Here is a 16,261-nt window from a genome sequence, read left to right as displayed (position 1 = left end):
TTAAATCTGGTAAGATGGCATGCAGAAATTATAAAATTAAAAATATGAAACCGTAATTTATAAAATAATGAGCAATTATGATCTAAAGGGTATCAAAATTTACAAAAAAAAAGAAGCTTAATATTTATTTGTTTACTTTATTAAACATTTCTTTCAACGTGCGCATGCGTAAAGCATACCTTATGCATAGCCGAAATTAGAAAATTGCAACCAGAAAACTATTTGATTTGTATTCGCAATATTTATAATAACGAGGAATTTGATTTAAATCATCAAAGGCGGAGTACATCGAGATTAAATACTACATTTAGTAAGGAATTATAAGCAGAATAAAATAAAAACATCTGCCCTGAAGATAACGATAGTGCTGACAGATCAACTTCCAGTTCATTGCCGCCGCGACGTCTTCCCCCCCCCCACGCAGAGCAGGGTGAAATTGATAAACAGATTTCGGAATGGTTAGATAAACATAGGATATGACTTTATCCATTTTTTGTAGCAATTCGTTTTTTGTTTGATGGACATCGAAACATACTTTCGTTTTCTAGATCCTTTGGAAGCTCCAGCATCGGAAATTCTATTTGACATAATCGAAAGTTTAAGCGTACTTTTATAAAATTGCTCTTACAGTCTGCTAAAAATAATAAGCCTGATCCAATTCGAAGATTAAGGAACAACGCAATCATCAACATTAACTGAAATAGATAATTAGATAATTTTAGCTTATACCGTCCGTTATACATTAAACGCGCACACGAAAACGTATTCTGCGCTTGCGCAAACGCATATGCGCAGTCGTAAATGTCTTGCGCGCACACATAAAACGCCTACGAGCTTGCGTCAACGCGGCGCATGCGCAGAAAGATTTTAGCTTTGAGGTCCGGATTATGGGTGTCCGAATTAACGACTTTTGACTGAACTTGGTTTGGTTTCTGGAAATTTGAACATAATAAGCAACTCAGTCCATTAACCAGTGAGCCTAATAAGTGGCAAGTACAGTATATAATTTAGAAATATACAATTTAAAGCTTTAAACCACAATTAAATACTAGATTTAGTATTCAAATATTAGTTAAAGCTTCAAAACATGCTCTACAGATTTCAATAACGGATTTAAAGAGATAAAACTGAATAGAAATTAATCAAGAAAACTGTGCTGCAAATCACTCTAAGAAATAAATGGAATTTGCAAAATTTTAAAATGAGTATCATAGTGTAGAATTTAAAAAAAAAAAAAATGGTCATTGCATTTTCTTTTTCCTTCAACATTCAGTGATCAATAATTCTTTTAAAATTACATTATAAAGCCAAGGTCTAAATTCAGATAAATTAAAGAATGATACTTGGATATACACCAAGAGCCAAGAAAATGAAAAATAAGCAGTCCTCCTATTTTACAGGAAGGACTGGCAGCTCAATAATAATGGTTAATTACCAAGATAACAAGATGTTGTTGCAACATTTTCAGATTTGATTTCAGGTGTTTTATCTGCTCCTGTTTGCTAACTTCAGTCAACAATCTCTCATTTTTCTGTTGTGCTGCAGCCTTTTTATTTTCAAGTTTTTTGATATCTTCCTCCATTTCACAGAAACTTTTTCTCAACTTTTTTAAGTCATTAAATAATGAAAATAAATGTGGTTCACCAATCTGAAAAGTTAATTCGAATTCATTCATTAGTAACATATTACAGCATTCTACATCACAATATAGTAAATGATAATTAACACATAAATTGTACAGTAACAAAGCAAAAAATATTCAACAAAAATGATATGTGAGAATGTGAAGATTAACACTTTCTCAACAATTAGAATAAGGATTGGGTTTCTTCCAGGAGGCTAAAAGAAACTGAAAGAAACTTGCAGTATAATTCTTATTTATTTACAATATGGTACGCTGTATTAATGATGACAAACTCATTTTTTTGGCCTTTTCTGAATAAGTGTTCATTTTCTATTTTTATTAATCTTACAGTTAAAATTCAATATCAGAATCCATCCAGACTCACAGATGTAAGCAGATCTTGCACCTAATACAAAAATGTGCATATATGTACATACACATATTACCAAACAGACTTATTGCTAGCATATAAATGAAGCTAAATATACATAAAATGAATACATGCAAATTGCCTAGTAATGCAACAGTGTTATACAAGGTGGTACCGAAGTGGCACATGGGTTTCAGTGCCTCATAACATTTTTCGTAATTTGTTTATCTAATGTTTTCTTTTTCAAGACTGTTAGGACATTTGGGAGATACATCTTGGAGAAACTGTTCTCATCAGATTACAATACAATACTCCATCTGGCAGTATGCTTTCAGCAATACTATTCAATTTGCGATCGCCCACGAAAAGGGGTTGCCATTAATACTGTCCTCAACATGTTGAATGTTTTCGGGAGTTTGAACTGAACGATGTCTACCTATTCTTGGGTGATCGCAGACTAATAGTCTAATAGTACCCAATGAGGTCAGTTGCTCATACCTTCGCCATTTTCCACTCACTGGATTGCTAACCTTAGAGTTCCCAGCATCATAAGTATCCAAGTTGAGTCATGCTTTCTTAGTATTTAACTAATTTAAATTACGCCATACCACCCTGCAGCCAATGGATTACTTGAGAAATCCCACCATTCCCTAAAATAAGTGTTGATTTGCTGTAATAACGCCCAGCGGATGGTGAGCCTTCCAAATATATGCCTCAGTCTTCAACCAACAACAAGAAGATCTGGGAGAAACTTGCTCAGAGATGGCTTATGGAACAACTATTCATCTTCACACAAAATTTTTGCAACCCACCTAAGTTTCTAATTGTGTTGCTCGATTTCATCAACATAGAAGGTGTGGCAAGGCAATGAGAGAGGTGGCACCAGTACCTAAATCAGCTCATGTTCAACAACATGCATTTGGTGCACTCAGCTTTGTCGTCATGCGCCTATGCGTTTGTGAGGTATGATGCAGTGAAACCATCATTAACTCAATAAGGAAAGAGAATCGGTGATTGGCATCGATTCCTGAAGCCAGCGTTTTAGTGTTAAGACACTTCAGCATTAGTTCCTGAGCAGACTTTTACAGTAAATCCATTAGGTACCATGGATAACAGATGAAGAATGTTTGAGACACCTGTGCCAATCAAACACTGCCATGCAGGCTACTGGTTCTGGTAGAAGAGTCAAGTTTAACTCAAGCTCTCTGACTGCTTGTGCCTCTGGCATATGGGGAAAGGGAGTATTATGGCAGAACATTCTCACTGCAGAGAGTGGCAACATCCATTTTCACAGTGCAATACGTAAGCACGCTTGTCACAGCACGAGGATAAATACTTGAATTTTTGAACCAAGGGACTCACTTCTCACCTGTTCCTATATCTCACTTGTTCCTATATAATGACCAATATCTAGTCAATGCTTGACACTGGCTCGTGATTGTGTTCATTTTAAATAATTAGCATCTTACATGATATGTTTTTTACCTCTTAAGTGCTAAATAGAGTTGGTTTTGAGTTGCTTATTGAACTGTGGCCTCTTGACCTACTGATGAGTCTGGAGTATAATGGCATTAAACCATCACTATAATATCATTAGCTAAGAAAGAAACCAATTTCTTCAGACTGATTTTCTCTGCTACACAAGAAACTTTCTAAACTTGTTGAAATCACTATTTCTAAAATTCTAATTAACTATGATGACATTTTCAATGCATAATATCTTGTATGGTACAAAGGAATGAATCATTCCAGAAATTTCACATAAACGGTGTAGGGATTTATATTTATTTTAAATAACCAATTTAAGTTTTTTCCTATAAGCCTTCATTCCCTTAACTGTCAATGCCAGAATATTTAAATTTGGTAGCATACAAGAAGTAATACAAATTCTACCTTGAGGTGAAAAGGTTTAAAGGCCCCTTCCGGCTCTTTACAGTTTGAATCTGATGCCAATAGACAACCATATCTTCCTGCACATGAAATGATTCCTCACCAGCAAACTGACACAATTAAAATGATGGTTTAATCTGAGTTTGAAAGGCATAGCACCAATCCACCTGGACAAATGTATGTTAAACTATAAAGTTCGGAATGGGTCCAGCCAGTGTTGAAACAATGGTTATTTTCCGAGGCTGCACTCTGAATAGGACTTGCAAAAATTCAGAATTTTATGAAGTGAGCTTTGCTAAAATGTATACTAGCAGTATATCATGCAAATGTTTTGCTGCTCTTCTTTAATGAAAATAATACTTACTATGGGCATATAATAAAACCAGATCTTTATCATTACACAAAAATCTAGTGCTTAAAGCTCCCTTTGTTTTTGTACATGTTTTTTAATGGTAAAAAAAAAAAAAAAGTATAAAGGGGAAAGTAACAAAATTGAAAAATGAATGATTGAAAATGAAAGGCTAACTGCATATTTATGAGATTTATTTCTACTTTTCATACAGTACCTGGATATTTAATATACACTCACTTCCAAAAGTTAAGCACGAAGATGTAAAATGCAAAAAAAATCAACAAATACTGCTTTGATTGGACACAAAATTCGGCAGAAAAGTAGCATATGCATTTATGCATAAAACAAAATGAATAATTATATACAGAAATGAAAAGGTTTATTGCTCACAAAGATGGGATCAAACAACAGATTAACAAATGAAAAGACCCTCATTATTTTTGGAAAACGAAAAACAAAGTGAAATAAACTAAAATAAAAAAAAATAACACACCACATTAACTAAAAAATAACAACTTAACATGAAAAGAAAGTACACGAAGTGAAATCTTAATCCTCTATTCAATAAAAGAAAAAAACAATAAATTCCTGTAAAAATGAAATTTTAAAAAAAGAAAATTATTTATTTATATTATATTCATGACGGGGTGTTAAAGTAGCCTATTGTATACAGCAAAGTACAAGAGGTTTGACGAAGGCATGGGAGTGATTTTCCCAATGAAAATTGGCTCGTATTTATGCTGCACATGATAATAAATATACGCATTTTGCTTTGCAATGCAAAAAAATCAACAAATACTGCTTTGATTGACACAAAATTCGGCAGGAAAGTAGCGTACACATTTATGCATAAAACAAAATGAATAATTATATACAGAAATGAAAACAATATTAAATTTTTGTAAGTTATCAGATAATGACACACTGGAGACTTAAACAGAATTATGTATAAAGTGAAAATAAACAGCAAAAAATGAGAAAAAAAGGACATTAATAGGGTATGTGATCCCCCCCTTATCTGTATCCAAAGTTTACACCTTGTGACCACGCTTTCAATTAGGTGGTCAACCACCGCAGAACTAAGAAATCGCCATTCTTCTTGTAGAGCAGTTTCCAGCTTAATAAGAGTGGCCAGAGGTGGGAAATGTGAAGATACAGCACAGCTGAGAGCATACCAAAGATTTTCAATGGGATTAAGGTCGGGCGAATATGTTGGCCATGCCATATGCACAATCCCTTCACTCCCCAGGTAGTCATCGACGATGTCAACTGTATGGAGGTGCATTATCGTCCATTAAAACAAAAGTAGGGCCAACTGCTGCAGCGTACAATCTCACAATGGGTTCTAGGACTTCATCTTGATACCGGACAGCCGTCAAAGAACCCTATTTGAAGATGTGCAGGTCGATGTGGTATCCTAATGAAATCCCTGCCCACACCATAATGCTTCCGCCTCGGAATGCATGATGTTTGATGATGTTTTGGGACTGATTGCGTGTGCGTTGTTCACGCCATATCCTTATACGCTTGTCATCTGTCTCCAGAGCAAATCTTGACTCATCAGTAAACATGACATTGCCCCAGTCAGACACATTCCAATTGACATGTTCCCGGCACCACTGTAATCATATCCCTCTTGATTGGACGGATAGAGGAACACAAGCTCAAGGTACCCAGGCATACAGTCTACTCATATGTAATCTTCGGCATACAGTAGCTTCAGATATCGTCTTACCAATGGACAGTGAAACCATAGATGTCACACGTGTGGAGGTCGCTCTGCGATTCCGCTTGGCTACAATAGCAGTATATAGATCTTCATTGGTAGTAGTAAACATTGGGCGACCGTCTACGGGCCTTCAGACAACTGTCTGTGTGGTTTGAAATTGTTTCCATAAACGTGAAATTACAAAATGATGAATGCCGAAGAAAAGAGCAACATCTGTGATCGACTGTCCTGCTTCAATGCGTCCCACAGCATGCCAGCACTCAGAATCTTCTATTCAACAAATTGTACAAAAGTTTTAAACACCTTCTATCAGCACTTACAATCAACTTCTGTAACCCTCCATAAAGCTGGCTTCTTAGAAGACTGCCTTTTTTGCATATTTCTTGACATGGTAACAGCAATTGGCTGTTACCTAACATATTTGCATACTTCCATCTACCTCTGCAGCGAATTGCATCCTCTTCAATTCTGATTGGCTTCCGGAAATTAGCATTTTCCTCTCCGTGCTTAACTTTTGGAAATGAGAGTATTTTGTTCTCTTATAGTAATGCATGTCAAGGAACATTCGTAGGCTCTAAATGTTGCACAAATACATAATTTAATGATACGCTTTAAAAATTACCGGTGTTAAGAATAAAGCTACACATCTGTATAAGTGATCATAAACTACACATGTACACTGAGCAAAGAAAAAATGGGACAGTTCTATACCTCATGCTCTACTGGGCCGATTGACTAAATTCAACTTGCACTTTTCATGTCTCGAAAGCGTGACTTACGATAGATATTAGATTTATATATATCATCAGTCTAACATAGGTATTTTGACACAAAAACGGACTTTTTCTGAAATGACATGCCAATTTTTTTCCATATTCCAAATATACATCTAATTATGCCAAACTGCTAAGTTTTGTAAAAATCACACAAATAGTTTTTAAAAAATTAGTTCTCAAAGTTTTACCTCCTCAGTGTTAATTAAATTGGATATATATTTATTAATATCTCTTTTTTTATTAAACTTACTTGATTCCTTCTTCCAGAATTCGAAATTTAGGCTTAATCCAAATATAATATGCACATTTTTTCTTATTTATTTTTGAAATTTGTATATTTAAATATTTCTTATAAATGTTTCGAAAAAATGTTTGTATTTATAACCTATAAAATTTTTAACATCCTCTTAAAGTAGATGTATTTCTAGGCACACCTGTAAAAAATTAGGGGTTTTTTTTATTCAATTTTTTCTAAGATATACATAAAATTACATATTGGTACATTTTGAAATTTGGCATCTTTTTCTTGAGCAATAATAATGCCAAATGTGATTACGCACTTTGTTAAAATTATTTGAAAGTATGAAAGATGACTTTTGTCCGCTTGTCTGCAATGCAAAACAGGAAAGGAAAATTAGGTTGCTATAAATTAAGAAGTTCGGCAAGTAAATTATTCTTGGCACAAACTGAAAAAAGTACAGCAAGCTAAATTTTTGAATTTCTCCGTAAATTCTGCACCAAATGTTACAAAAATTTATATTTAGGCATAATTTGAGTCCTAGAATCAAAATATGGAAAAAAATTGGCATGTCATTTCAGAAAAAGTCCGCTTTTGTGTCAAAATACCTATGTTAGAATAATGCTATACATAAATCTAATATATATCATAAGTCATGCTTTGGAGACATGAAAAATGCAATTTGAATTTCCTCTGTCAGCTTAGTAGAATGGGAGATATAAAACTGCCCCCCCTTTTTTTTGTGCAGTGCACCATATGTTCTAGTGTATAACATACACCTATGCATGATATGCACCTGTAATTTCAAACCACATTTTTCTTTTAAGTGTATTCGCAGTATAACATGCAACCTTTTCTTTGAGAAGAAATCTGAAAGGTACATGTGCAATGCTCTTATTTTTTGAAGTCATTAATTCAAAGATTTTACACAAGCTTTCGAGCAATAGTATACCGAACTGACAAGCAATAAAGGGAACAATATGGCTGTGGAGAGAAATGTTTGACAGAATAAATAACTCTGCAAAGAGGCTTTGTTGTATTCAATGGAGATGTGAAGAAGAATGCTACTAAAGGGTTTCGAGAAAAGGGCACATAATTTGGGGTATGAATGCATTTCCAACCTGAATGAATTGACAGAATTAGAAGTCAGATGTTTACTCCTTTAGTTGAAACACAGTTGATCGAGTGTCTTTTTAATAGTAAATATGGCTCCTGCAAAATGAAACAAACATACTGCTGGTTTTAGATGCAAAGTTCTTTAATTTTTGAAAGAAAATTAAAATTGTGCTGCAGCAAGAATGTTTCGTGTTGGCAAAAGCTCCATACGTGAATGGAAGAAAAATCTTTGGCATATTAATTCACAATAAAATTAATATGTCAAAGAATAAATGCACTTTGTTTAAAGGAATAAGGAAATGACCTATCCTAGAAAAAAATGTTGCAAAGCAAGTTCTATAAAATCATCAGAATGGATTAATCATTACAAAAAAAAAAAAAAAAGAAAGAAAGAAAGAAAGAAAGAAAAAAAAGAATGCACTTAAAAGTGAAAACTTTAAAATAACTTTGAGTTGGTGTAGTTGATTTATGGCGAGGAATAATTTAATTCGGCGAGAAAAAAACAAGTTCCACAAAAGCATCTGAAAGATTTGGACAACAAATTGATAAATTTCCAGAAGTATGTTACCAAACTGTAAAGACATAAAAAATATTTATTGTCACTTATTAGAACTATGGATAACTCCAGTAATGTTTCATATCAAATGTGATTTCCCAAATAATGTTGTTTTTTTCATATTCAAGAGAAAGAATGGATTGAAAAAAAAATAGTCTGAAATTGTGGATAATAAATACTTGACAAAAGCATCATGTTTTCTTAAAGAATTAAGTCTTTTAATTTGGGGCATGCTCAGATCTAATCTAATGGATAATAAGAAATTAGTGAAAGAGTGTAATACAGACATGGCTGTTATTCCAGGTGGATTTTAACACCATCAGTTCAGCCTTTAGATGTGTGTATCAATGAAAAGTTCAAAGAAAATTTAACAGTGAAATAGATGGACATTAGAAGGTGAAAAAAAAGTTGACAAAAAGAGATAAATGTGTCACACCAGTCTAGAAATAAGTGTGCGAGTGGATAATAAAAGCATGAAGTAAAATTAAATCCGACATAAAAGTCATTTAAAAAATGTAGAATATATAACAATCTAGATGGAACAGAAGATGATCATTTATTTATGGATCAGAGTAATAGTGATGGTGAAGATGAACTAGAATTCAACAAAGTGCCTCAAGATGTAACGGAAGATGAATATGACGAACTTTTCATATAATCCGATAATGAGCATTTTTAAGTTCATAAAGTAGTATGTCATTTCTTTTAAATAAACACCTAGGTTTATGCAGAAATGTAATTTTTGTATGCTTATCATTTTCTTATTTTTAAATCTAACATTTTTATATCTGGCGCATAATGCACACCAGAACATTTCAAGCTTACTTTTTAAATTATACGATGAAATATACAGTACAAAGTCCAAAATCCGGACTCGTCGGGACTTCGGCATTTCCAGATTTGGGATTTTTCCAGATATTAGATCATTAGTTTAAATCTAGTGAGATGGCATGTAGAAATTAAAATTAAAATTATGAAATCACGATTAATGAAATAATGAAGTATTTATGATCTAAAGGGTATCAAAATTTACAAAAAAATAGCTTAATATTTATTTGTTTACCTTATTAAACATTTCTTTCAGTGCAAGTTGTTTAAGTTGCTTCATTTCTTTTGTGCTAATACTTTCTCTTTAATTCTGTAGACAGACACAATCTCTTGTTCAGTTACATTGTTGAAGTTCTGTAACTGCTGTTTCGAGAATTCCGACTAAGTTGTCAATTGAAATTTTCTCGTTTTCAGTAACCTCTATGTCACTCCCTTCACTATTGGTAGCAGAATTTTCTGGATCTAGAACCATACTACAGATTTCGCCATTCATTAATTGATTGATGATTGAGAAGCATTGTCATTACAATGAAAAACTTCTTTTATATCAAATTCATTTATTACCACTTCTCCACATTTCTTTACAAAATCCATTAATTGAAAAATTTCACCTTTGTTTTGTGATATCCGCAAACCTTTAAAATTAGCGGCTATCATCATCAAATTTAGCTATCCTTCACTATACATATTTGGCATCATGAGCTTGGCGACTAACGACAAGTTTTTCTGTTAAATTTTATCTCGCTTCTATCACACATTGAGACAATCAAGCCTGAATTGTATTAGTTAAGTTATTTATTATACTTATGTCTATTTCTTGCACATGCTTAAGGCTTATCAGAGTTGTGAATAAATAAATTCCCACATATACTTAAGCTTTACTGAGGGTCAGCACTATATATCTTACTGCATGATACAGTCTCTGTGGGTTCTGTTATTCTGCAACTCGGCGTGGTCATACGAGCCCTGGCGCTGGTTTTGGGTTTATGAGAATAACAAATCAGTTATTCTTCATTCAAATAGCCCTAAATGTAATCTTATGTTTATGAGTATCATCAACAAAATTTATTTTTAGCATATGGACAGAAATTTTTGAAAAATATTTCCTCGTCAACACTTTTTAGCGCATTTAACTTAAATCTGTAATTATCACCAAGTGTAATGTCAACATAAAAGGTTACCATACTGCTTTATTATGCAATTACTAACACAAAAAAAAAAATTGTTTAGGCATTGCTACACGAGTCTACTCGAATTGTCATGTTTTGATAAACATGCAGTGATGAAATAAAAGTATAATAAATAATGATTCACCAGGTTGGCGTCAGATCAATGATGTATCTATGTGGAATGTTTCGGTTTGAGATATGTGCCAAGCAAATACACAGCAACAGAGCCAAATTACTGATCATACAAATTTATGCTAAAATGGTTGTTTCTTCAATAACAAGGTATTTTATTTAGTGTCAAAGTGAAATTAAGATTAGGAACTCTCTAGATATTTTATTATGCCCGGAGGAGGGAATCAAATGCACATGTGTAAAGCCTCCAAAAAAACGTAGTTGGTGGTTTTGAGGTCCGGATAAACGTTGTTGGTGGTTTTGAGGTCCGGTGGTCATTCCAGATAATGGACCTCCAGATTTCTGACTTTGTACTGTATTTTGATGCTAAAGCAATACTATGATCTTAATTATAAACCTCAAAACCTACCAAGAATAAAATGTATTAATACTTGCAACACCAATCCACTGCATTGACCAAACAGAATCAATGTCTCTGTTGCTCTCTCTCTCTCTTATGTCCACCATAACAGACATTTCTGTGGCTTTGCAAATAGTTAAGACCAAAGTTTTAAAGAAACCATGGCTTTAATGAATGAACATGTTATCAATGGAATTATGGTGTTTGTGGATATTATCGATTTAACTATATAAAAGCCATCTATAATGCTCTGGTAAATTCAAAGAAGTTTCAGCGCTGTTTCTTATGGAAAGTAATTTAAGGCCAGTAGTTAGAAGTAAGTTAAATGCAATGTGTTTAAATTTGTTTTATTTGAAGTTTTTGACAAAATACTTAATTAATCAGCTGTACTTCATTTTCAAATTTTTCAGCTGAACTCCTTCTTTTCTTCAAGTGATTGGTAGTTTCATCTTGTACAATTTGTTTGCTTTAGGCATTAGTTTCAAACATGTTCAGATCCCATCTAATGGACAATACGAAGAAACTGGTGAAAGAGCATAATACAACCATGGCTGTTATTCCAGGTGTATTAACACCATCAGTTCAGCCTTTAGATGTGTGTATCAATAAAACGTTCAAAGAAAATTTGAAACAACAGTAAAATAGATGGACATTAGAAGGTGAAAAAACCTTTACAAAAAAGAGGTAAATGTGTCGCACCAGTCTAGAAATAGTATGTGAGTGGATAATAAAAGCATGGAACGAAATTAAACCCAACATAATTCAAAAGTCATTTAAAAAATGTAGTACATCTAACAATCTAGATTAAACAGAAGATGATTATCTATTTATGGATCACTGTAACAGTGATGGTGAAGAGGGAAAAAAACAGAACTCTATGATGTGACTGAAGATAAAATGGAAGATGAATATAACAAAATAACGAATTTTTCACGTTATCCGATATTGGTAATTTTTTAAGGTTATTAAGTTATGACCATTTTTATATTTGGCATATAACATGCATCCATAAACCTTGATCTTATTTTTGTATAAAAGTGCACATTATACACCAGAATATACAGTAATTATCTGGTCCTTATAACTCATCTTATACAGAAACATCAGATTAACATCACGTACTAACATCAGAAACATAACATACTAACATCAGAAAAAAATATAGATTTTTTTTTTTTTTTCTGATGTTAGTACCTTCAAAAAGTACCCATATCTTTACCACATCTCTTTTCCCCAGTCACATTAATTTTATGTACTACAGTGTAACTTGAGGCACAAAGCTCTTAATTGCAATTTATGCCTTACAATGAGATTAGGAACTTACTCTTTTTCCATATGAGAAATACTAAAAAAATAATTCTTAAATATAATGCAAAAATGGATATAATTTGTAAGTTTTGCTATTCAAATGATTGTATTAATACAATGTGATACTTAACTGCTTGAAGCATATTCTCTAGTCTAAGACTCTTATTCATCTTTGAGAATTCTGTAACTCTCTCTTGAGGTAGAAACTGGCATAGATTGCTCATATCAATATTGAATTTTTTCACAGTTTCTAATACCTGTTAATTAATAAGCAAAGGAACACGTGATCACACACATAAAAATATTAAAGTTATCTCATAAAAAAGTGCATAAAACTGCCAAAGTATTATAATAAAATGAAAACAAATTTAGAAAATCAAAATTAATCATCAAGCAAAAAGATAAGACAAGCAATGCATAAATGTTAGAATTTCTTTTGGCATAAACAAAAAGTATTAAAATATGCATTATTATACAACACAAGTAACAATATAACTTATGCCTGCAAGACAATCCCAGACTTGTTTATCAAATCATTTTTAAACAGAAAAGAAATTTCTATACTTTTCTATTGGAGCACCAATTGGTGCACATTTTGCTTTCGTATATTTTCTTTATGCCAAGTGACATCAGCTTTGTCTGGCTTCTGTCTTGACAATAACTGTCTGTCTTCATCAGCATCACTCATGCAACCATTATTAAAAAAACAATAACAAAGATTGGACCATAAAATCGTGCAATCATTTTTGTCTAATCTTCTCCTCCCCCTTATTTCATGAACAAATTTATTTGCCTAGAGATGAAAAAGGCAACTATATTATTTCTTTAAAACAGAAATATTCTTCAAAAAGAAAGATGGTGTTTGTATAACTACCCCATACAGGGTTCGTATGCATCTCCACACAGAATTTAAGTACTTTTAAGGACCATTAATGAAAAAAATTAAGGACCTATGAGCATTATTATTAATAAGTTTAAGAGTAAAATAAACTTTATGAATTTTATCAAGTAGCATTAAATATTTTACACCTATAATAGTTGGACAAATTTCAAAGATGGTAAGTGAAATTTTACTTACGTTTTACTAACAGTTACTTCATGTTGATTCTTTTTTTTTGGGGGGGGGGTCACATACTTGCTCAGTCTAGATTAGTAAATTGCTTATGCCATATTGAGAATTAATTATTGTGCTATTTATGCTTTTAGTCAAAACTGATGCTTATCCTCAAGCTCTGCCTGACAGTGTTGATACCATGGGGTATCAATTCTTATTACTGCGAAAAGCCATTGGCAACAGTTTGACTTACTAAGCAAGACTCTATGAAGTCAGTATCTATCAAGACTCTATGAAGGAAGTCAAAAGTCAGACTTCAAGTGGTATATGTTACAATGAGAAGTAAAATCATAATGACTCATAACAAAAGACTGGCTAGAGAGAGTCAGCTGCTTGCCTAGAGAGAGACCTGCTGGTCAGAACAAACCTGAAAGGCCTGATGTAGGCACAGTTGGCAAGTTTTGGTAGTTAGTTAGGCTTTGTCTGATGCAGTTAGCGTAGTAGCTTCGTGTAGAGTTCCGCCGGTTGCAACCCAGTTAATATACATTAAAAATTCAATAAGCCACTAAAAGCACCAGAGGTGATAGGTTGTTTTGTATTAAGTCACACTAGATGTGAAAAATGCGTTTTATATAAATTTTTACATTTTTTTTTTTTTATCTTGTGACCACAGTAGGGATCAATGAAAGGCAATAACTCGCTTTAATAATTTTTAAGGGTAAGCAGTTAGTTATAAATAATTAAATTCAGTAGTTAGATAACCTTAGTTATTATGGATTTACATGGGCACTATTAAATTTTACTTATTTTTTAACAATATTTGTTAAAAAAGCCCTATTAAAATCACAAAGTATAAAATACATGTAATTTATGATATTGATCCCTGACAGACGTGAAACAAATTATTACTGTCTGAAAGTAATTACAAAGTCAGATAAAGGTTTAAATAAACCTCTTATTTAAAACAAATTTAGAACATAAAGGCATATTCTTATGCTAGCAAAATTAAATACAGCTCGTGGCGATGTAACTAAACAGGAACAGTCAAATTCAAACTTTCAAAATATGGCCTTATAGTCAAAGACTACAGAATTTAATTTTAATCTAAGCTAGCTCAGTAACTCTATCATCTTAACAAATTCAAATGTCAGCATGAAGTAGAGACCAATGCACTCTCTCTTACAATTCCAAAACCTCAGTTTAAAAACTATTTAAGTGATTAGCATTCTGATTAGGGAACGGAAAGGGGAAGTTATAGTAAAGGCTGTAATTATAAACAACTGATTAATTTACATAATAACAACTGAAAATATCTTTGAATAATATTTTTTTTTTCTTTTTATTGATTCAGTTTCTTTCTTCAATATGTTTCCTCTTCATTTCGGAATTTTTGGATTTAATTAAAGATTTCTGTTATTCTAAAAAACTAAATGCATTTGGAATGTATAGAAAAAGCCAATAATTTTATTTCTTTATTAATATGAACATTTAGAATAAATATGAAATGACACATGGTAAGGGCTGGTTACAGAGTCGGTGTGGCAGAATTTTCAGAATTTAGTGACACACCAAGCAACAAAATCTAGAAATGGCAAAACTTTTAGAATTTAGGAAGGCACTAGGTGCAAAATTTAGGAATACAACTAGGCAGCAGAATTAAGGATCCACAGAGATTGCATCAGGTGGGAAAATGTCTAGTGCTAGCTTTGTGTATGATGCATTGAGACTATAAGATGAATCCTTTTAAAATGTCCAGTTTTCAATTTCTTTATTAATAGAAAAATTCCTTTCTATAAATGCCTGCCCATGAGATAAAATTAGAAGCATTTTTGATATTTTCTAAGCTTGTGACTAGTGAAAATTAGAGAAAATAAAGGGAAGATAAACATATTAAGAAAAAGACTTCTACTACCAGAAGACTATTCAAATATTGTGTCTTCACTGTTTTTCCAAAAATTCTCTAAAAAGTAAGAAATTCAAAACGAACTTTATGTAAAGTACATTACACATTGATACCATGAAGACATTTTTCAGGAATCTTCTAGAATCGTGGGTCTATAAATCTTACCTTCAAATCCATATAAACGTTTCCAAGCTGCAATGTCTAAAATCCTAAAGAAAAATTACCATTACCAATTCTGTAACAGCAAAAAGCCAGAAATAGTTTGGGGGGGGGGATCAAAAGAAAAAGGTAAAATTAATTTTATAGAGAAAACTACTGAATATTGTAAGAATTCCGAATATTCTGAGACAACTACATGAGAAAAACTCTTTTATCATGAAAAATTGTAAAAGAAGACATTAATTAATTGCATAGCTATTTTGCTTTTGCTAAGAATTGTTTTGTAAATTGAGCTTCATAGCATTTATTATGGTTAATCTATATTTTAGGGTACCCCTTGCATTATTATTGCCAAGTTGTTGCTTCATTTATGGTAACCTGAGTAGTTGAATGTTATGGAAACCCTGTTATGATGTGATTGGTTGTAATGCGTGATTGCGGTGATTTTGACTGAAGGGAAAATATTTGTAAGGGCTTACTTAGGTACGGATGTTGGTTAGGAAGAACACTGCTTATTTTGTGCTTTACACAAGAAATGCTACCAACAGTCTGGTAGTACAGGAGATATTTTTCATTTTTGCTTTTAAAGATTAATGTGGCAACAGCAGTATGCAGATTCTAGTTTAGATAATTTTAAATAGTTTTTGGATGATGTTA

General features: G+C 32.5%; 1 protein-coding gene across 2 annotated transcripts in view; it reads right to left on the bottom strand.

Annotated features, from left to right (window-relative positions):
- Window positions 1–16,261, bottom strand: part of SMC5 (structural maintenance of chromosomes 5) — a 265,998-nt gene that overhangs the window by 187,734 nt on the left and 62,003 nt on the right. For both annotated transcript variants that reach the window (XM_085816785.1, XM_085816786.1), the window contains exons 4-5: window positions 12,620–12,745; window positions 1,436–1,648 (exon numbers count right to left, since the gene is read on the bottom strand). In XM_085816785.1, coding sequence (XP_085672911.1) covers window positions 1,436–1,648; window positions 12,620–12,745 — 339 coding nt within the window. The remainder of the gene's footprint in view (window positions 1–1,435; window positions 1,649–12,619; window positions 12,746–16,261) is intronic.

The sequence above is a fragment of the Stegodyphus dumicola genome, chromosome 5 (genome assembly GCF_044657685.1).
Source record: "Stegodyphus dumicola isolate Sdum_Otavi_A_Nest chromosome 5, ASM4465768v1".
Classification (NCBI taxonomy): domain Eukaryota; kingdom Metazoa; phylum Arthropoda; class Arachnida; order Araneae; family Eresidae; genus Stegodyphus; species Stegodyphus dumicola.
Note: the sequence above shows the minus strand (reverse complement) of the source record. Positions and strands in the feature narration are given on the sequence as shown.